This window comes from Mauremys reevesii, linkage group 7 (genome assembly GCF_016161935.1).
Source record: "Mauremys reevesii isolate NIE-2019 linkage group 7, ASM1616193v1, whole genome shotgun sequence".
In the NCBI taxonomy this organism is placed as follows: Eukaryota; Metazoa; Chordata; order Testudines; family Geoemydidae; genus Mauremys; species Mauremys reevesii.
Genome location: NC_052629.1, coordinates 11,095,819 through 11,118,666, shown reverse-complemented (window position 1 = coordinate 11,118,666; position 22,848 = coordinate 11,095,819). Strand labels below are relative to the sequence as shown.

Genomic DNA, 22,848 nt, shown 5'->3' with positions numbered 1-22,848 from the left:
GACACGCATCACGCGTCAGTTCATGTCAGCGTTGTGCAAAGGGGCAGAACACGGTCTTATGCATGTGTACCACGTCAGTCTCAATTTGGGGAATTTCATCCCCTATGATGTGAAACTGACCTGATGAATCACTAGATTGCTGGGCTGAGCATATGGAGTTTGCTTTTAACGTATAACCAATCAGACCTATCTTTCCCTCCAACTGTCAGAATCAAATGGGAGAATAACATTATTTTCAGTTCATGTTATTATTTATTCATTGTATAATGCCAGCAATGAGCTAATAGCTTAACATAAAAGTGATTTCACTGCTGTTTCACACACCCACCCACGCACCCTCCACACACACCAGTTTGCTGAGCAAGGGAAAGGCTTTGTCCACTGAAATGAACAATTACAGGAACTCAGCTACAATGGCATTATACAAATCGAAAATATTTCCCATGAGTGGAGTAGGCCGAAAATCGGCAAAAAGTTAATGAACACCAGAATTTTGTCGTTATTTGTTGAAATTTTGAAATCATTTCATCCACCTCTTCTTATCAGACGCATGCAAAGCGAGTCCCCGTTTTAAACCTGCTTGACCACAATAAAATGCAATCAACACAGAAATGAGTTGACAAGTCGTTCTTTGCACATACTAAGTTGCTTTTATTAATCCAGAACTGCATGCTACAGATACTGTACAGCATGAACATTTATTCATTACAAAAATGGCTTCCAAACCATTAAAAATGAAAATCGGAATAAGAGCATAAAACGGAACAGTAACATCACAACTGTTAGGAAACATTCAAAGTATTCACAAAAAATGTTATAGTTAGCATCTTAATAAACCAGAGAAAAATCTGAGACAGTTTTACAATCGCTTCATGTCAACTACAATGGCACTGAATGAACAGATGAACAATTTTTCAGCTTTATACAGCGTTTTTTTTTTTGCAACATCAACATGCCTAGGTTTTTTTGTTTGTTTAAGTTTGCTACCTACCTGTATGTAGTAAGTGTACATAAAAGTGGCAGTCTGATTTTCCTTTTATGAGTAATCTAATATACAGAATTTGGCCCTTAAGGGTTTATACCTCTTCGTTTTAAATGCTTTCCGGACAATCTGCTACCAAACACGTCTGTTATAGGTGACATTAAAACTACATACATATCTACCTATGTAACATCACAGCAAAACATGATGAACAAAAAAATTACAGCATTTAAAAAAAAAATAAAGTCGTTGGGAGAAAGTTAAGTCACTGAGAATTTTGGCACATAAAAATTTTGCACACGATCTACAGTTCTAATGTCGCAGGGGATTCAATTGCAGTTCTGAATGAGAGACACTTGGCCGTTGCTATTTTTCAAACAGCGTTGCTAAAAAGTCCCTTGCTAATTGTTCAAGTCTTTTTGTATGTGTAATGGCTTTTAAAGCAATTTTTGTTTTACATTTATTTATTTTTACACTATTGATCCTTTAAAATGCATCTGCAAATGTCCATTTGGTGGCAACTGTGTGTCATACAGAAAAAAAAAATCAAAACAAAATCCCCACGCCCCCGAAAAAAATATATATATACACATTTATATATAAACTTAAAAACCTTGTACAAATGAGTTGTTATATATAAGATGCTTACACTAAGGAAAAAAAACTTTATACAATGTTTCAAGGAAAAAAAGGGAAAAAACATATTTAAAAATGGACAACATACAGATACAACAAGCAATCTCTAAAGCAATAAATACTACTGGTCCAATAGCGTTGTGATACTTTTAATTGTTGAGTAGCATTCCCTCCCCCAAAAAGAACAACACCATGGAACAAGGTTTATTAACACATTTTAACCCTTTTGTTTCTGTACATTTAAACAATAACAAGTAACATCACAATAAAAGTTGTTTCACACAAGGAAGAAAAAAAAAAAGTAGCGGCACTGCATTCGTTGTGCCCTTAAAGGTTTAAAAACCAGATGTAAAATGATTGGTTCGCAAGCTCGTATTTAATACAAATAATAAAGAACCAACACCTTCTGCAAGGGCTGTTTCAAAATTGCTTTTTTTTTTTTTTAATTTTTAAAATCAGTCTTTAAAACTAAGCTATCGGAACTACATAACAGTTATGTATATATATATATTTTTTTAAACGCTACAAAGACTTTAAACAGCTGTTGATAAAAATTTTGGCAGAATCATGAGGCTTTTTCTCATCTACATATTTAAAAGGAGAAATTGAAATAACGATGGGTCAAATATTGACCAATGAACTCGATAAACATCAACTAATGTAGCCATATGGCACCAATTAAAAAATAAAACAAAATTAACAAACAAACAAAAAGAACCAAAAAAAAAAAACCCCAACACAATTTTTTAAAAAGCAAGGGCTAAAGAGGCTAAAGCTATTCTAAAGACTTGGTTACAAGTGAAAGCGGCTGGGGCTGCGTCCCAGCCAAAGAATTACGGGAATGCAAGGAGGATGTCGAAGGTTGTGCTAACGATGAGGATGGTGCTGCTGACGGCTGTAAAGTGGCAGGCGGATGATCCAATTGCCCGTTCTGACCATTAGTAGCAGACAGGACGCTGGGCTTGCTAGCGGAGCTTTCGGTCAGGACTAAGGAGGACGGTGGCGGCACCATGGAGAGGTGTGCCAGCGGGTCGGGTTTCAATGTGAGCGAGAGAGGTTGTGTTTGTTCAGTCTGTGGTTTTGAGTCTCTTGTGGGGGAGGCTAGCATGTTAGGAGAAGAAGGAGGAGAGTCTAGTAAGCTTCCATCTGAAGAGGGTGGGCTGATGCAGCTGCCTTCACCTTGTATGTAGCGAACGCACTTTTTTTTTCTCCTAGAAACAGGGAGAGAGTTATCTGTGAATAAAGGGCAAAGATGCTAATGGAGAAAGGTATCTAAAGCAATGAGCCATCAATAAACTACCCTGAGCTCTGAACAGGTTACACCCAGAGCTTGCACGGTGCTTAAAATATTGCTGGGTGTGTATAAGCCACTAAATCCTCTAAGGAATTGGACTTTCTGCCACCAGACTTGGAGATGATACAGATTGTCTCTCTGTTCTCCTGTTCAGGCTATTTATTAAAAGGGTTCAGATTCAAGTTCTTCTAGCCCAATATACTACTCTATAAACTTGTTTTCTTAAAAAGGTCAATTCTCCCTACAAAAAATTAACCCTGATCAACTAAAAACTTTAGAGAGCTAATAATTTATCCACGTTGGCCAGTATCAAATTTTAAAAAGCTGACTGTAGCGCCATGCACCCGAAGGCTGCTTTTAAGTGACTGATTTAAAGGCTCTGAGATACACCACCTTTCCGAGGCAGCAGTAGCTGCGGACTACTGCTCATGCTTTTGTTTCTGTTAAGAACCACACCAAATCCAGAGTAAGACAGAAAGGAAATGTAATAGGAAGAACAAAAGGAAGGGAGATATAAACAAAACAATGAAAAAAAAACAGAAGAAGAACAAGATAAACAGAAAATGATTCAAAATAACAAGAATAACTGGTTGTATGGCCTGCAGGTTGTGGCTTAAAATTATTTTTTTGTTTTGTTTGTTTTGCCGGGAAGGAGTAGGTATTCTGGGTTGGTTTTATGTATTTTGGGGAATATTCCTTTGAGAGGCCATTCATGTAACTTCAAAGCAGGATTCAATCTCAGTAAGTGAACAGCACAACAACAGGTAAAAAGATGAGGAGCAACACAGAACTCAGTTCACACCAGGAATTATGGGAGTCTCGCAAGAAATGCTGACCGAAAAAACCCACCAAGCCAACAAAAATAATTTCTCCTTTTCTCCCTCCCACTCCGCACCCTTCACCGCCCATTTTGGAGCCACAAACAAAAAAGGACAGTTTCAGAATGCTTCTCTTGCCAGATATACGCAGGACAAAAAAGAATTAGGCACACCACTAAAGCATCTCACAGACCAAAATTTAGTGGCCAAAGTGACTCTGAAAGTCAAGCCACACAACAGAGTTTTTCTACGGAAAGTGCTAAAACCGGTATCACACCATGTGATTCATTTGACAAAGTTCATCAAACTCTCAGATACAGTCAGCTGAGCTTTACAAAAAAGAAAAGAAATGACAGAATGCATTTCGAACTAATTCCACTGGATACGCCAGAACAGTTAAGCGACTCGGCAATGAATGGCAAAAGGAGAGGAACAGAACTAAGGGTTTGTTTCCCAACTTATCATGCATGGAATCTCAATGTCAGTGGTGAATTCTCCCCCAGATCTAAGCAACTCCATTCAAGTAAATGGATTTGCATCCTCTTGTATCAACGGTGGATTTGGCCCAAGGGGTATTTTGTTGTGTCAATCCAGGTGGGAAAAATAAGCTATCTCCCAGAGCTGGATCTGACCTTCTGGGTCACGGAAAAAGATATTGTCTGGTACGATACCCTACCTCACACCTGCTTCAAGGAGGGGATTGGCAGATTTCTATGTCATAACACTCCCTTCCCAGAGTCAGACAACAGACTGAGGTTCTGCTCAAAGTTCCACACAGAAAGGTAAATGGTTAGGGCTATGAGAGTTTTAACCACGTTAGCCTGCAGATCAATACATGCTAAAAACTAAGACATTCATGCACTTAAAAATGTAAAAGACAGACACACAAAAAAAAGGGGGGAGAGGAGGGGAGAGAGAAAAAAAGAACAAGAGAAGAAAGAAAAAGTGAAGATGTCAGGCAGCAAACCATGCTTTATTAGGGCAAAGTTAAAAGATGGAAAAAGCAATTTGGTGGGCTCAAAACAGAACCTTGCTAAATTCCTCTATCAAACAACATTGGAAACCTGTGGTGTTATCAGTAACTGCATTAACTGGTATGGATTAGTTCTGACATTTCCCTTGCCCCCTCCCCCCTGCAAAATACCCCATCTAATTCCACATTACTCGGTTTCTAAACTGAAATTGTGCAATGCTATCGTAGCCACAATTCAAACCCGGGCTTTTCTGTACCACAGCTGGACATTGGGCATGATGCCACATTTCGGAACTGCCATGGCTAACGACTATGTGGAAAAGTAGGCATTAATGTTTAAGGAGGGTCTCAGGTAGCCAGAAATCTCAGTTCCTAGCACATGGAGGATTCAAATTCTGCTTGCCTTACGCACACTAGCTCTTATGAGGTGCTGGGGTTACTTATTATCAAACCATTGCTGACTTGGGTCCAATATGCTCATATTCTGTCTGATCAACTCTGGGCTTTTCTTTTTTCTAATACTAGCTTGACTTTTGGCCTATGGTTGAGAGTAAGAGCCAAAGCATCTCATGGCAAAGCAGAACGTGGTCAGGGCACCACAGATGTGAAAGGTCTTCTTGGCTTAGATGTTAATACCCTTTCTAAAGTCAAATTCTGCCCCAGAATAATTAAACCGAATGCCTTTCATTTTCAGTATTTTAGCATTATGTTTCTCCCGACTTCTATTAAAAGTTCAATTCTTACTATTACAGTGAAAGCTGCTAGTCTACAAACCCATTTACAAAGACCTTCCTGTTTAAAGGGAGGCCTTGCTCTAACTTCAGCTTCCCCTGGTATATTATGTGTGGCTTCAACTAGTTTTTCCATGTTGAACTGGCTCTTTGGGCCACAACAATGTATTTTTTGTGTATATTTGTGCAGCACAGAACATCCCAATAACTAATTACAAACAAAGGATAAAGTGCCAAATTCACCACAGGTGTAAATGAGCACAACTTTACTCAAGGGAGTAATTGTGGCTTGAGGGAAAGAACACAGAGCTAGATCTTGAGTTCTAATCCCTTCTCTGATGCAAACTCGTGGTGTGTCCTCGGCTTCCCTGTCTATAAATTGGGGATAATACTACTATTTACCATCTCACAGGTATATTGTGAGGAATAGAGTACATGCAATGTTTTGAAACCGTTAAGATCTATATAAATATTGTTATTGGAGTCAACATAGTGTGCTCTTTTATACCTGAAGTGAAATTGGCCCTAAAACAGCATCTTGAAAACGAATAACATTGCTGTTACCAGAAATGCCATGGATAATGACAAGGGTTTGCTGGGTTCCACCTACTATGACTAAAGATATCTCAGTTTCTGCCCCGTTATCAAACTGCATATCTTATAGCCTCTCTCTCAAAGATCCACTACAGAAAAACTAACACTCTGTAAACAAGAAGCTACAATGGTTAGCACCAGAACAAGAAATGCAGTGACCTATATACTGCCTAATGAGAAAATGCCACAATACACGCAAAATAAAAGAGTCAATAAACAGAAAGCTAGGAGCTATGTCATTAAAAGGTGTTGTCCCAGGCAATGCTTACAATAAAGGTTGACCCGCAGCAAATATTTTTGAATAAAACTGAAATAATCTAAGGCAAAAAACTAAGACAAGAAAGGGCTTATTTCTCATCACACACAACTAATGCGCTGCCAAACTGACAATCCTAGAACTCAGATGAAAAGCCCCTTTAATGATAAACTGTAGCTTTAATAGTATGATGTTGACATAAGTGGACAGAGAATGATAAGTGACATAAACATGATGTAGAGCTAGTTCTTATAATCACTCAGCATACAAAGTTTGACACATAATCAAACACATTATCTCTAGACTACATAAGTATCTATTGACACCGTATACTAATTTAATCACGGTATAAGTTTAATTAAACACATTATAAGTGTCTTTAGCGACATAAGATTCAAGTCTTCTACTTCTTCACAGTGTAAGTGGCTATCCAGCACCTCTAGATTGGATTTCCTCCCCCTTTATAAAGCATTTTAAATTGCTATTTTCAAAAGGTATTGAACGTATGTATTGACATTGACATTTAACACGATTGTCTTTGCACTTCACACACAACTCACAGTACTGAGCATGCTTCTAATGGAGCTTATAATTCACCAAATGGGGAAGAATGCAATCGTTTAAAGACATTTTATGAGCCTTCGCTTAGCTTAATGGTTAGACACACGGTACATTGTCAATCCATGTTTGTGCTTGGCATCGAGGAAAACAAAAGGAGTGTGTGCATGCACATAATATATGAACATCTAGTCTATCTTCTAAATGAGATGAAGCACATGGCAAGGGTACGAATAAGCAGGAAAGGTGAGAGAGGGAGCACTACATACAGAGTGTGGTTTTGGTTGAAATACCTACCATCATAATATTCCATATTCAAAGACTGCTTGTATCAGAACAAAGAAACAACAAATTTAACCAAATGCGGTCATTATGGAAAGGGAATGAGAAATAGAAGTAGTTGGTATCCCTCCACCAAGAAACAAGTACCTTCTGAGTTATCCATGGAACTGCAGATTTGATATAAACCCGCAGCAGAACATGGACTGTCGAAATTTGGGTTGCTAGGTGCCTTTTACTTCCTGAAAACTGTCCTACCAAAGCTGCAATTAGTTTTCTGTAGAGCTCATGTGTTTACAGCTCACTTTGCTGGGTTACACTTTCCAGAATTTCAGAAAAATGGTGTTAGAAAATATAGATATGTTACAGAAATATTTTCAGGATTGATCTGTACATTTTTAAATTTTGCAAATAGGCTAAACAGCACGAGTACAATATAAGCTGTAAACACTGGCTTGTTTTTTATATACAATTGTGATGAAAACACCAGTGCTGCAGATCACAGAATCTTTTAACCCTTTGGAGACAGTGGACACCCACACATACAAATGCAGTGTAAATGTCCACCTAAGCATTCATTTTGCTGACTGCCTGGACAGTGCCAGTTTTATGTACCTCAGGGTTTGCTTGTTCCCAGTTCTACCACCAGGGAAAGGTTATTGGTAAAGAAAGAGAAGAAATGGTATTAAATCAGCAAGAGAATTTAGCAATTAAATTTTGAGAATCAAAGATTATTAGCATTTGATGCTGTGGGAGAGAAAAGGTGGGAGGGGTGGGGGAAAAAGGTTAAAAAAAATTAAATCACACAAATGCACTGAGAGGACAGAATGCTTTTATTTCCCCAAAGGCCTAATTGGGTAGTGTACCTGCATGGTTTGCACCATAAACTCTGTCGGTCAAGCCCGAACAATGCCCGACACTTCTTTGGAGTATTTGCATCTGTTAGCATAAGGTAAACACAAAAAATACAAACACAATGGTGGATAGAGCTCATTTGGACGTGAAATCTTAGCTACAGCTACGTTTCTCTTTAATCGTGTCAGTTTTATTTGGTAATCTCCCCTCATACCAAGGGTATGAAAGGAAGAGGGCTTCCACAATGAGCCAAAGAAAACAAATAAAAAAAACCCCTAAAATGGTTACACTGTTGTGCATTTGCTTCACTCAGCCCACTGTCTGTAACACGTTCAATGTCTAAATTATCAAAGGGCCTTGGCTATGTTCAGAGTATTCAACATTCCTTGAGAGAAGGTTGGGAGGGCGGGATTGTGTTTGCAGTCACGGATCAGATCTGCTGAGGCTGATGCTGTTTTACAGTGGGTTTTTGGCTAGCAGCAGCAAGGAAAGAGGGGGGGAAAAAAGGCAAAACTCTTTCAGAGAGACGATAATTCACGGCAGCGTCCCACTCCCTTGTGTCTTCTAGATCACAACACAGAGCTACAAAGCAACAAGGCAGGAAAAAAGGGGGGGAAAGTACCAAATAAACCAGCTGCAAACCAGCCATAGCGAGTCTGGGAAAACTATACACACCTGCAGGGGCCGCACCAGTTATTCTGTTGATCAAGGCCAAAGCGCGCTCGGCATTTCTTAGGAGCGCTCAGGTCTGAATGAGTTCAAGAAAGAAGCGAGCAGAAAAAGGAGAGAGAGAGAAAAGGGGAAAAAAAAGAGAAAAGAGAAAAATAAAAAAAATAAAAAAATAAAAAAGGGAATAAAAATCAATGACCTCATTATTAATCGCAAAATATCGACGTTCGATTTAAAAGTTAAAAAGTCGTGATAATCACATTCTTATTCAACTCTTGAAATTAGCTGTTGCAATTAAAGCTGCAGTATCCCTTTATAAAGGACTGTCTCTTCTCATTTAAACAACGGAGGGAAGTGACTGCGGTTTAAAATGATGGTTTTTTGGCATATTTTCTTCTCTTTTTGCGGGGACGGGGAAGGAAGAAAAAAGAAGCTACGCATGGAGGTTAGCTCTTGAACATGCTTTTTTCTTCAACTCAGACAAACACACACACAAAAAAAAGAGAAAAGGAAACAAATGGATCTATTGGGATAATGCAGCTTTTAGAATAACATTCATTTTTTTAATTTTAGTTTTTTAATAATTTTTTCCAAAAAAAGAAAGAAAGAAAGAAAGAAAGAAAGAAAAAAAAAAAAAAAGAATGGATAAGAAGAAACAGACTGCAGAATGGGCATGTTAGCATCAGCCAGAAAAAAAATGTAAAGCATGGGGAAATGCGCCGAGTTAGTCAAGCTAGTGAACTGTGATGGATAGTCTTGAACAGAAAGGCAAAATAAATAAATAACCAAACAAACCAAAAACAAATGAAATTAAAACAAACAAAAACAAAAAAAAGCATACTGCGTAGGCATGCTGATGTGAGAAGACTTAGTGGGAGCCGTGAAAAATGCCATTAGATTAAGGAGGTTCATTACTGATTTCCTTCTATTCTTTATCAGTCTCTTTAAAGAAATACTGCATATTCAATTTGCACAGTTAGTACAACTCTGAGTTATTTTTTACTGTATTATTATTGAATAGCAATGTAACAAAAAAAAATAAAAGAACAAAAACAAAATTAAAAAAAAAATACTACCAAACATATTATATAGATATATACTGTAAAAACGTGTGGATTTTTTTCCCCATTTAATGTCGTAAGTGTTTAATGTTAAAATCTATAATGGCAGGAAAAAAATTAAAAAGCAGTTCATAAACTATTTAAAATGACTCAAAATGACATTAGCACCTGTAATCGGAGGAAGTGAAAGGCAAGGATTTAGGAAACATTCGCTGTGTTCTGAAAAAAAAGAACAAATTATACAAAGGCTTCAAAAAAATTTAATCAGGGCTTCTGCAAAATTGTCTATGAGATTGCCTATGCAGTATTTCTAATTGGCTACAGAGAATGGCAAACCTCCTTAATTTAAAATGGGCGCGATTTACCACTGTAAGGCATGCATCAGAACACACAGGTACAGCCCAAATTCATACCAAACACATACACGCACGCACACACACACACACACACGCACAAAATAAGCGCACAACTTTATAACAATGGCATAGGCATTACAACTCTGCTTCTGAAGTTAATGGCTTTGTAATTATTAAGAACAAAGTCAACTAATTTCACAAAATGCTTTACATGCAGTGATTTGGTTACTAGTTTTAGAAGGGCAGTAATAGGCAATTAATTAAAATGCATTAAACAAAAATAAAAGGCTGACTACAATAGGGATCAGCTGCCAAAGAGGCCAGGAGAAGCCCATTCCTCCCTCCCTCCCTCCCCAAAACCTAGGAACAGAAGGTTGGATACTCCACTGTTCCACTAAGCAAGGTATATTGACTTATTCTACTTACCATTGGTCTCTCCTGGCTGCTTATCCCTTTTCCTCTTCTTCTTCTTTCCCTGTATGTAACATACACAAATAGAAAGGATTTGTAAGAACCCTTTTTGTAAGACAAGGCAGAGCGGCATGAGGGAGGACTGTCCTGAAAGCTCACCCAACAGGGCTACGAATCACTGCATGGCAGACTGAGCGAAGGAGCACACTTGTGGCTCTTGCTCATCTCAGGGAAGCTAGGGAAGTGACAGAGCCATGTGTCCAGCTCTGCCTGCTTACCTTGTTCTTAGCCCTTTATTCTAGTTGCAAAGCAGCTTCACCAGAGCCTGAAGTGTGAAGGCAGCGTCCACAAAGCGCTGTAAGTGGTCGAGCAAAGGAATGAGGGCTAGAAGGGGCAACTTATTATGTCAGCACGAGTTAATAAATCTGACACCTCACTTCCCTCTGCCAGACATCCCTGATGCCTGGAATGGGCCAAAACCTTGTAGAGTGGTATCCTCAAGGTGGCATAATGCTCACTGGCACATGTCCATGTTGAGAACAATGGAGAGAGAGAGAGAGCTCAGACTTGGACATTGAGGGTTCCTCTATTGCAAAAAGTGACTTAAAATAGACAAGGGAGCCATACTGACATGGAAAAGCTAACATGCAGGAGGGTTGGTTTAGGAACCCAGCAACTGTAGTCAAGGGGAAAATAAAATCAAACCTATGCTTTATCTAAGACAGTCTACAGAGTCTGCCCCATGGAAAAACCAAGGAACTGTAGGGTTTTACTAACCGTAGGTCCTTTCCCAAACAGTACTTTCCAATAAGTAACTTGTCGTGTGCTGTCAAAATCCAAGAGGATGAGGTGGGTGGTGGCTGGGGTTTTTTGCTCTTCTTATACTCACCTCAAACAGCATGGGACAGGCCATGACCGCAAGGCTACTGTGAATCTTGTGGAAACCTAATTACTATTTTGACAAGGGGAGGGTTGTAAAGGCTGTCTATGGTCCAGAAAAAGGGATCTCTTCTCTAGTAAGTAACCTTTCCTTCCCTATGTATCCCTCAGCATTGAGCAATACAGCTTGAAGAGCAATACAAAGACTTCGAAGAGTCTCAAGGCTGGAGCAAGGGGAATAGGATTCTTTCATGGGTCTCTGGATACCCAAGCAATGATTTCCAGGCCAGCAGAGTTGTCTAGGAGCAGCACAGTGATCTTGGAAGAAGCGTGAGTAAGAGGAATTGGTGAAAAGGCACGAGGGAATCACTAAGGCCAGAAGTCTCTTGTGGCCAAGAGGAAACAAGCTTTATGTTCTCAAAGTAGGAACCTTGCAGTGCTTCTGAAGGCCTGGCTACATCTAAGGGGAGGACAGAAAGTTCTCCTAGACATGGGATGGTTACTCTTCAGTAACTTGGTCTGGTGCCCATCTCAGTGGTTAATTTTGGGCTTTAGCTCAGCATCTCCTCTAAGATGTTTATGCTCTACTTATAAGAAGCAAAAATGTGAACGTTCTTTTGAAGCTGGAGTTTAAAAATCCTGTAGGGCTCCTGGCAAAGGGCCTCCGAACTTGTCTTTCCTTGCCTGGTCTGGTAGTAAACTGCCACCCTGCTCTCTTGGATGTGACAAGTACAGTCTTGTTCAGGAGAACCTTTTGCTGATAGGGAAAGCTATGTGTGCAGGCAGTTTTAATGGATATGCCTGTAATTCTGTGGCCAAGTTACTGCTATTGGGGAATTATCTCAGTCACATCTCAAGTGATTTTCAGAGGGGGGTTGCTATCTTTGGCTATACTTTAGGTAAAACCTTAGGGGCCATCTCTTTAACAGAGGACTGCTGGTGCCATTCCAGTCACTACACCTAAAGACTTTGGGAACAGAGAAGCGACACCTTTCTAAGCAGTCCGGAGGCAATACATCACACACAAAAACAGGGCGCAAACTCCACTTTCATTTACACTGATGTAAATTCAGGGTAACTTCACTCAGTGGAGTAGCTCCAGATTTACAACTGAATTTGTTGTTACAATTTGTAACTGAAATCAGACTATTGACCCAGGCCAGTACATCTGTGATTCTTATCTCAAGAGGCACTCGGATAGGTTAACAGACTGAAAAGCACCCCAGAGGAGATTTATTTAATTTTTGCAGTATTTTTCAGAGAGAATTCAAGGTTGTTTTTTTTTCCAGTTTGAGAAATCAGAACACTATCAGACAAGGGTCAGCCGGGACACAGACATGAGTCTGCTCCAGCACCTCCTTTGCTTGTAAACACACTAAAAAGAGGGAGTGGATTCTGAGCCACCTGACCTCATACCAACTGTACCAAGCCTTCAAGCCAGATATCAAAGAACTATAATTAAAAATGGCTGAGTATGTTTTTGCCAAGGATATTTTTGGTCTCTTATCAACATGAGCTCGGGAAACTCTGTTCCACCCTAATAAACACTGGAGAAAAGATGCCAACAGAGTCCCTTCACAGTCTCTTAAAGGAAGAGGGAAAATCATTTAATTTCAAATTTCTGCACAATGAGAAGATATTTGATTACACATTTAAATCACAAAGATGGCAGCTCTTAAGGTGCCTCAGATTTCTCTTCTTTGCCTCTTTACTCTACTCAACTGGCAAGGTCCACGGATTTTTCAATCCCTACACTACGCAAGTGCTCTGGCTATAAGGGATCTAGATGTGGATATAAAACACTTGCTGTCTATTTTGGCAGGTTCTCTTTCTCTCTCCAGAACTAAGTCCGCCTGCCTACCGGACTTTCTTATATGATTCTCCTGTTAATAGCAAAGGTGATGTTGCTGGACCCATTCAGCATCCAAAGGAGTAGCATAGGAACTCAGCTTTCAAAGGTAGCATAAATTCACACTACTTCCCACAAGAGTTTTGTGATAAATCCCACCCCTTTGTTGGAAGTTTACCCATAAGCGCCCCCATTTACCAAGTTACTCTAGATCAGCACCCCTAGCCTTGATGGTTCAAAATCCACAGGCTTTGCAGAAACTTGCCCCCCATCCTTTCCGGGTGCAGAAGAAACAAAGGAGGCCTGCTAACACTGAATCCCACGTACCTGAGGTAGAGTATCTCCATAGATTATATTGAGGAGATATGGTTTCTCATATCAGTATGTGGAAGACTGAATGTGCCTTCTGACACTGACGAGACACTGACAAGGCATGCCCCAAATCTGCCTGAACTGAAGAGGAGGCTGAAATCTGCAGCTGCTAGAATGTGCTGCCTGCATCTCTGAAGGGACGGGCTATGTGTATCTAAGCGTCAATGCTTGATGTGAGATTGCTGACGATGGGGTAGGATTTAACAAGCTTTGGCACCCCCATCATGATCTCTGGAAGGCCTGTTGTCCAAAGAAAACCTGAGGGGGGAGGAAAACTCCAAGAACTCTGAATGGAGCGAAGGAGAGAGAGAAAAAAAAACCAAAACCCTGTAGATGTGTCTGTGTGATGCAAGGCTATTGAGCTCTCCTACTGAAGCAAGGTTCCCCCTGAAGGTCAAGGGGGGACACAGCATCAAGCCGCTGGGAAAGCATCAGCTTTCTCATCCTGTCCTTTTTAGCTTGAGAAGAAAGGGTTTCTCAGTGCTCACATGCTGAGGACAAATGTAAAGGTCCTAAACATTTAAGACACGGTACATGCCCATCTGTCAGCGACAGTCACTAAAGCAGAATGAACGTTCCTTGAAACCTCTTTTAAGCATACGGCAGGTCCTACCTCTACTCCTTATTGAACTCCCAAGAGGAAATCAGACTACACAGTACCAAGAACTACTCAGCCCTATGGTCTGATGGTCTCAGTCCAGTCCTTACCAAAGAGGATGCGTTTTTGGTGGAGGAGCTGGAATGAACCACCTCTGGATCCTAAGAAAACACCTCTCCTCTCCTCCCCCTCTAAGAGGATGCACAAGTATTGTTTTATGCCCAGGGAGCATAGAAAGATAAGGAAGAAAGGAGAGGAAGAGCTGGAGAATAAAGGCAGCTGTGAGGGAGGAGATGAGAGGATTTTGATACCACAAATGGCAAATATAGTTATTAAAATGGTAATCTAACATTATTCCAGCACAGAGATATTTGGCATTCTATAACAACGACTGCTACCTTATACTGTGTTGCAGACTGTGAACTCTCTAGCCTGCTCTGTACACATCTGAGTGCACCTGCACATACAGGGATATGTAACTATACACAAAGTGTGCAGGTTAAACAGAGCAGTGTTTCTGGCTATCCTAGGAACCGATTAGACACAAAGGAGACAGCAGCAAAAACAAGCAAACAAAAAAGTTTACTAAATGCAATTGACATCAGTTTTACAGGCGTGGCCCCCAAATCTTCAATGAGTTCTGCAAGGAAATACTTCACCAGAGTCACATTCGGGGATCATGGCCTTGGATGTTTTCAAATATCATAACAACTATGTTATTGGGTAAGGAGATTTTAAAGCTTCTTCCGACCCACGTGGTTGTGACAGCTACAAATCTGTTAAGAATTTTGGGAGGAGGGAATTATCTTTTATACACACAGATCTGAAGAAGAACTTGGTGTGTCTCGAAAGCTTGTCTCTCTCACCAACAGAAGTTGGTTCAATAAAAGATATTACCTCCCCCGCTTTGTCTCTCTAATATCCTGGGACCAACACAGCTACAATTATACTGCATACAAGAAGTTTGGGCTCAGTCCTGTAAACACTACTACCAGATGTAGAGAAAAGCATGACACTCAACAGTAAGTGTTTGCAGGATTGGGCCTTAAGTTTGGAAGAGGAGATTTTATGCATATATGGTGGACATATCAATCATTAGGGAGAACTGGGATTGTACTATCACAAAGCGCATTACCAAATGAGCCTTTGGTAATCCTCCTGGGGCTTCCCAGTGGAAATGGCCACATAAAAGAAAATGAGGACTTAACCTCTCATCTGCTGGTAGACGCTAGGCTACTGATAGCCTTTCACTGGGAAAAGAAAAAAATAGTCGAACCGCGGAGGAATGGTTCAAAAGGAAAATATGGGAGGTGGCTGCTACAGACCACTTATGTATCCATCAAACTAGATAGAGAAATGTGGTTACCATTTATTTGATACTCAGACAAAGTACATTCACCTGCAAAAATACCAGCACACCTGTCAAATTCTATTATTATTAACATGTGATCAACATGCCTGCTCTGTTAAATATGTTGTAATCAGAGATTTCAGTCCATTTAATCAAATCACTAGAAATGACATCATTGGTGTTGTAATGGTGCTCATTCTGTCCTATGGTAAAACCATGTTAAAACAGAGAGATCTGGTAACCATATTCCTGTGTAACGTTTCTTTAAACAAAAACTCGCTGCTGTAATGATTATCGTTTTGCTTCTGATATTTACATGCGAGGATTTGTAAACCTGTTAATACTTCCCAAATATGGGAAGAAGGGGCCTTACTACATTATTGTGTTTGGAGGTTTTAAAGCTTCTACCAAGCCCCAGGATTATAACAGCTACCAATCTGTTAAGAATTTATGGACTCAATTCTGTAAACACTTACACCAGACACAGTGCTTAATTTTCATGGAGGAGAGCACTACACTCAATAGTAAGGACTGGGGACTAAGTTGGGAACCAGACAGCTAACAACAGTACATATGCTGTGAACAGACTTTCTCAGGTGGGAAAATAAATAAAAATCAACCTGAATACATCCCACCAGTTGGTTGCAAATTGCAGTCTCAAGGTATTTGTGTAAAAAGCCCAAACAATAGAAGCATATTAAAACATGGCCACAGTAAGGCATAACATACGTGAAATATACAACAGTAGAGCGTGGAATAATTTATGTTAGCCCCACTTGAGAGCAAGACTTTCAAACATGTCACGCGTTGCCAGTCCTTCTCTGAAGCTAGGATAAGTCTTTCTTCCACTTTCCACTATACTCTCACACAGGTAAGCACAAGACACTAATGATTCATTTTTGGTGGGGACGAAGGGGAGGCATCGTGGGGAGATTTTTTTATTTTTAAATGAGCACATGCCTAAAAGCATCTTCCAGAGGCTGGCATACTGAAGGGAGACACCCTGCAAGATGTCTTCACAGAGGTCTAGTCACATGCCTCAATTCTAACCTTTTACATCCTTTGCTATCCCAGTGAGGGAGCCTCTTCCAAACAGAGGGCTGTCAATTGTACCCAATTGTTTTGGCAATGCGGGTGGAGCGTCCGCTCTTGTTTCCAAACTGGGGTCCTGAGACGCCCTTGCAAAGTAGTGCTTGTGCGGGGTGTGTGGACGTAGTTCAGCAGGTTCAAGAAAAACAATACATTTCTACAAACTCTACTACTGAAAAAAATATCCACCTACATAGCCACCTACATAGTTATCCCGTGCGGACCAGCCTGGGTAAAGCTGCATATGGAGCTGTCGTTCCTTTCTCGCTAGCTCATAGTATTTAGCTTGTTCTTCTCTGGATAATGCGTGCCACTGAGGTTGGGGAAGAGAAAAGAGAATCAAAGGCACAACTTTTTAAAATACAGTACATCAATAACATGCTCTGTGTGTGCGTATATCCATTTTCATAAAAACTCCAGATAAAAATAGATAATCTGGCACACAGCCAGTTAATATTTTATTTACGACTCTGGTTTACCCAGCTGAGACTGAATTAATCATTTATAGTCATTCAGTCCTTTTGTTTTTCTGAAGACGGGCCCAAACCACAATCATTTGTTAACGGGACCAAGATCTGGTTTTGGAAAAGCATCCTTTCCTCATTATTCCCATACTCATTCCCATGTTCCTTTTTCTCCCCTAGTCTGTGAGGGTGCTAGTCCTTGTATTTACATTCTTCACAGACACCATCCCTTATCCTCCCAAAACCCACAGTGAGCCATTTCTAGGACCAAAATAACATGAAATCTGGGATTTCAAGTCCTTAGACCATGGAAATAGCAGAAAAAGAACAGATCTCATTATTATTTCAGTCCCACAAGTGGCGCCACATAGCAAAATATGCTCATGAAAACAAAACATAAATACAAGCAGGAAGATATTTTGGTTGATTTTGATTTCTGTTGAAATAGACGTTTCAACCCTATACACGTATCAAAATAATCTAGCAAAACAGACCCAGAATAAGGACAACACACTCTCTCTATCTTTGCAATAGATTTTTTTCCTGAAGACTTTCACCATATGGTTTTTCTCTCTCTCATTTTGGTTACATTAGTTACCTACCCTTCGACCAAGGATTTGATTGATGGCTGCACTCTCTTTCAATGTGCATTCTGCTACCACTTTTGCTCTCATTTCCTTCATATACAACATGAACGCATTAAGAGGTTTCTTTATGTGTGGCTTCTTTTTCTCTTCTTCTTTTTTGGAGTCCTGATGTTTTCTGGATGATGAAGACAAAACAGACAAAGAATCGCATAGTGAGAACTCTCGCACGTTCATCATCCTCATTGCCCCCAATCTCTGTACATAAACCCTATTAAACACAGCTCTGCAGCAACACTACCTTCATTTCATATTGAAACTTCTGCAACTGGCCACTGAAAACTAGAGTAGAGTAGAATAAGCTGGCCACTACATGAGAACCATTTTCACAGTCTTACAAGAAACCCACTAGGTGTATAGGTAACCTTGCCAGGTCTATTTTTATCCCTTTAGAAAACAGAAGTAAGGAAAATAGGCCCAGATCCTCACACTGGAATCAATGGGAATTAGGAGACTAAATACTTTCGAGAATCTGGGAACATCGTGCCTAGCAAAATGGAACCATGGTCCATGACTGGGTTTGTTAGGCACTAACACAATGCAAACAATAATAAAACACACTCCCATGCCCCCAAATATCACCTATATGATTAAATGGGGAAAAAATACTCTGTCCAGAGGGGGGAATATCAGGCGTGTTCTGAGTACAGGGCAGGAAAAACAAGATTTGCCTTAATTCTAATTGCAGAGCTAACACCAATTCCCTCGGTGGCTTTTGGAAAGTCACTTATGTCCTTCCCCCCCCCCGCCAAAAGTAGCCTCTAATTTTGGGTACCCTCATCTCTGGGTGCTCAGTTGGATGCACTTATGTATCTCAAGCTGGACGTTTAAAAAAGAGGCAGACAAAATTATTGGACACTAACTATTTGACATCTTGACTAACATACTCCATTTTCCCCAGCTACTCACCTACTTCTCAGGAGTGTTACAAAGAATTAAGTTATTATTATTATTTTGATACACAAGGCCAATAAAATTATGGTCAATTACGTTTAGAAAAAACAATCAAACCTGTTCACATATATTTTACAATAAAATCATAGCAAAGTAAAGCCGGAATTTTAAAAACTGCGTGTGAAACACCCCTCCCCGCCCCCCTTGCAATCAGATTGTTCTAAAAATAAAACTATGAATGTGAAACTTACGAGCTGTGGAGTGAGCCAACATCGCTCTGGGAAGATTCCTGTTTGACTGTTGGTGTGACTATGGCCGGATGAGGGATTCCAGTCGTATGTAAACTATGATGTGGCGGGACCATATGTGGAGGAAACCTAGAGGAGAGAAAGCTGTGTAAATCGTCAGAATAAAAATGAATGAATGGGGAGGGATGTGTACACACATTAAAAAAAGACACATAACAAGCACATGACAGCTAGACAAAGCATATGAAAGCAGCAGCATTAATTAGTGATAAATTAAACATAATGATTCTTCTAATGTCATTAAAACCAATCTTCCCCTTCATTATCATTACTGACATGAGACATTATGATTTTTAATGTCTTTAACAAAAGGCAAGTTCAACTGACGAACTTGGATGGAAAAGTGGAATTTCAGCTACTTGCAGGGAAACCAGCAGTCCATTGCTTTATTGTAAAATTACCAGTGGCAACTAGTGAACCAATTTTATAGTCCTAATCAGGTTGAGAATTAAGGATGACATCTTTTGTTGCATATTGACAGCAAAATAAAATATTCATGCTGCCACGATTTATATGCATTTTTGACAATCCTTGTACATGCCTCATTAGCCACATTTTATGGATGGAGCAAAATCATATATTTATTTGTGTTTGGTTAACCTCTGCGATATACTGCTTTACCAGAAGGTGGGAAGATCAGGGAATGAAGTGAATTTTGAACCATTAGGTTTACATAGGAAGGCTTAAGCCTTGTAAAAAACAAACAAAACCTCAAAAAAATACCTCAATATATTTTTTTTTAATTACAAAAATCTAGAGAAACTATATCTATTCTAATTCACATAGTCAAATACATAGACACAGGCCTCGATCCTACAGCTGGATCCATAGGGAAACGTGGTCCATTTTTGTGAATCTAACTGCAGCATCAGGTCCATAAAATATACACACTAAAACTGTTTTAGGCATACCCACAGATAACAAATAACTTTCAGAGGAGTATTTAGCTTTATTATTATTACTCAGTGGTCTAAAAAGGTTTCACAGTAAATAAGAAAAAGCATGACCCCAACTTTCTCTCAGGCAACCTCACTGAAGGCAACGGGATTTCACAGGATGCAATCTGGCCTAGACCTTTGGGCCAAGGGGGATTTTACACTCTACAAAAACTCCAACCCCCAAAATGGGCTAGAAACCAAAGTTTTGTGTGTTCTCTAAACGATGTTTGTTCTGTGTAAATGCCTGGGTTCTGAGAGCAGCTTGGCCCAGTGACAGGTCCATATGTATGTGGTATGTGTACAGCTGTACTCTGTAGCTATATGGTACAGGCTAAGAATAGGAGTTTTCTTCTACCGTGTGCGTAGAATGACTTTTCCTGCTAAATATCTATGTTGATATTGCAGCAATCTATACAACTGACTGCAATATTAAATATGAACCTGTGCAAAGATCAGAGATGTGACAACAGGATTTCATGGTATTTTTTAGTTAATATTCTACCCTATATTAATACGTTCTTTAAGAATGCACTGTCTAAATACTTTATACTACATTTACGGAAGGACATGGAGCGACCCTTTGGTAAATAACTTTCCAGTACAGCTTTGCAGACTTTTTTCTACTACCTTGTGGAGCCCAGGATCATTAGGAAGAAGAGGTGTTTTGGGTCTGATGGCAGAGGTGGGAAGAGTGATCCGACTGACAAGGGAGGAGAATTCAAAGGTGGTCAAAGCTTTGGAGAGGGAATTCAGGCCTTAGGCAGAAAGAGGTGGAGAAAAGGAAGGTGACTTGGCCTTGATGGTAGGGGAAGAGGAGGACTGTGCTTATTATTCTTGACTTTTACTGTTGGTACCAAAGAGCCCTCATTGGCATGGGTCTCCAAGGAGGCTGTTCAACCACGCTTGTGTCAAAAGGTCTCTCCCTCCCTGCCCCGGAAAAGACAGGCGGATGGCAGCAGGGGAACAGAACATTTGAGCAGGGAAAAGGAACTTTCTCTCTGCACAGGTTAGCACTGTTGACAACACACTGGTGCGGGAGTCAGCAGACCTTGGTTCTCTTTCCATTTCCATTACTCAGCTGCTATGGGTAAATCACTTCATCTTTCTGTGCCATTTTGCCCCCTCCTATCTCTTGTCTGTGTGGTCTACCTAGATTGCAAGGGACTGTCTGTCACTGTGTGTCTATGCAGTGTCTACGATCTTGGGCCTGTAGGCTCTAACAGGATACAAATAGTGAAAATAATCAAAGAACAATTGGAGAAACTCACTGTGATAGATCTATAGCTATATATACACACACACAAATGACACATACCACTTACACAATATATTACATTGGGTCAGAAAATCTCAGTTGAAACAAAATTTCAACAAAAAAATATTGGTTTATTTTTTTTTCTTTTGGCAGAATGTTTAATAGGAGCTGGTCAAAAAACGAAAAAAAAAATCTACCTAAAAAGTAACCATTTTTTTACTTTGTACAGAAATTTCAAAAGTTTTCGACATTTCGGACCAGCCCTTTTAACTGTGTGTATATACGCATACATTAATTATATGTATGCATGTATGCAGGTGTATGTACATACAACACATACGTATTGGGAGAAATCCTGGCTCCACTGCAGTCAATGGCAAAAACTTCCAGTGAAGCCAGGATTTCGTCCATCATATTTTACATTTCAAAGATGTGGCAACCTCTATCAACAGGCAACTACCACTGAATAATCACTTGCAGATAGGTAAACTTTAGTAGTGGCATCTGTCCAGGGGAGGTTTTGTGTTTGCCAGGAACTTCTAGTTATTGTTCGATAATGAGAATGGCTTCCTTCTGAGTTAATAAACTGCAGATACGAAGTGTAGCTGCATTAGGGAAAGGAGATTAAGCTGAAGCTTGGTATTGCAAGTTTTTAGTTACGTTTTTGGCTTTCAAAGTATGATTCATGGGCCTAATTCAAACCCAAAAGGTCAAGAGAACCCTCCCATTGACTTCAGTGAGCTTTGGGTCATACCCCAAGTCTGTTCAGTTATTTATTTATAGTCACATAGAGGTCAGAGCTGAGGAGTGCTAACTATGGAGTTGGCTTAATTCCAGTTTGGGTAATTACATTCTGCAAAACTAAATTTCCCTGAAATTTCCATTACAAAAGGTATTCTTCACTGCCACTGCATAACTGCTGTGTAATGTTACAGCGCACCGTCAAACTATTGCCAGGTTTCACTTCAGAGGTGGCTGCTTTTCAGTGGTAGGTGTATTGTTTACCCATCAGTTTGTTAAGTTAGTTACCCTTTGTATTACGGATACATTTATAAATAGTTTATAAAGGGGTAATAAAGGATCAATAGATAATCGCGCTGCAGTTAATAGTGTTTCTGGTATCTGGTTGGTATTTTAAGGACATTATTAGAAAGTTATAAGCAACCCCTGGACACTAACAATTGATTAAACAATAATTAATAATTTATTAACCCTTCATAAACTATTTATAGTTGTGTCCTTAATTATTAAGTGTGACTATTAAGATGGCAAAGACCCATGGGGATATTCTGGGCAGAAAAGCACTATAATGCAAGGTCAATATCACAGTGCAGGTAATTATGGGTACACTTTTTAAAACTGGTTTGAAAGAATGTGGACTAGGGCCTTTGGAGGGGTGGGTACGTGAGCCTGGGTGTGACAGACAAAGAAAGAAAGAAAGAAAGAAAGAGTGTGTGTGTCGGAGAGACAGAGAAAAATAAACCGGAATATGCCACTGTTTTTACAGCCGGAGAGAGGGCACATCGTCCACTTCAGAGCTGCTTCCATTACACATTCAAAACTCCTCTCTAGCATTGTGCCTACGTACTGCAGGGTTTCCAGAACCGAGCACAGTCATGACATGACATGCCTCTTGAAGAGCCTTGGCACATGTAGGTGAGTTCATGATGGAATAGTGGCCTTTTTTCTGAACTACCTAGCTTCTGAGGGAAAACATTAGACTCCTTCACATGG

The 22,848-nt window shown here is 39.9% G+C and overlaps 1 protein-coding gene across 35 annotated transcripts in view; it reads right to left on the bottom strand.

The window, feature by feature from the left end:
- Nucleotides 1-630: 630 nt before the first annotated feature.
- TCF7L2 (transcription factor 7 like 2) overlaps nucleotides 631-22,848 on the bottom strand; it is a 198,688-nt gene continuing 176,470 nt past the window's right edge. For 3 of the 35 annotated variants that reach the window (XM_039548035.1, XM_039548038.1, XM_039548048.1), the window contains 7 exons: nucleotides 18,865-18,990; nucleotides 17,678-17,837; nucleotides 16,817-16,924; nucleotides 10,489-10,537; nucleotides 9,875-9,925; nucleotides 8,652-8,724; nucleotides 631-2,829 (listed from right to left, as the gene is read on the bottom strand). In XM_039548035.1, the coding sequence (XP_039403969.1) occupies nucleotides 2,394-2,829; nucleotides 8,652-8,724; nucleotides 9,875-9,925; nucleotides 10,489-10,537; nucleotides 16,817-16,924; nucleotides 17,678-17,837; nucleotides 18,865-18,990 (1,003 nt within the window). In that variant the 3' untranslated portion in view covers nucleotides 631-2,393. Of the gene's footprint in view, nucleotides 2,830-7,138; nucleotides 7,168-7,986; nucleotides 8,061-8,651; nucleotides 8,725-9,874; nucleotides 9,926-10,488; nucleotides 10,538-16,804; nucleotides 16,925-17,677; nucleotides 17,838-18,864; nucleotides 19,006-22,848 lie in introns of those variants that run through there. The other 32 variants (XM_039548029.1, XM_039548033.1, XM_039548037.1 and 29 more) reach the window with 27 other exon arrangements.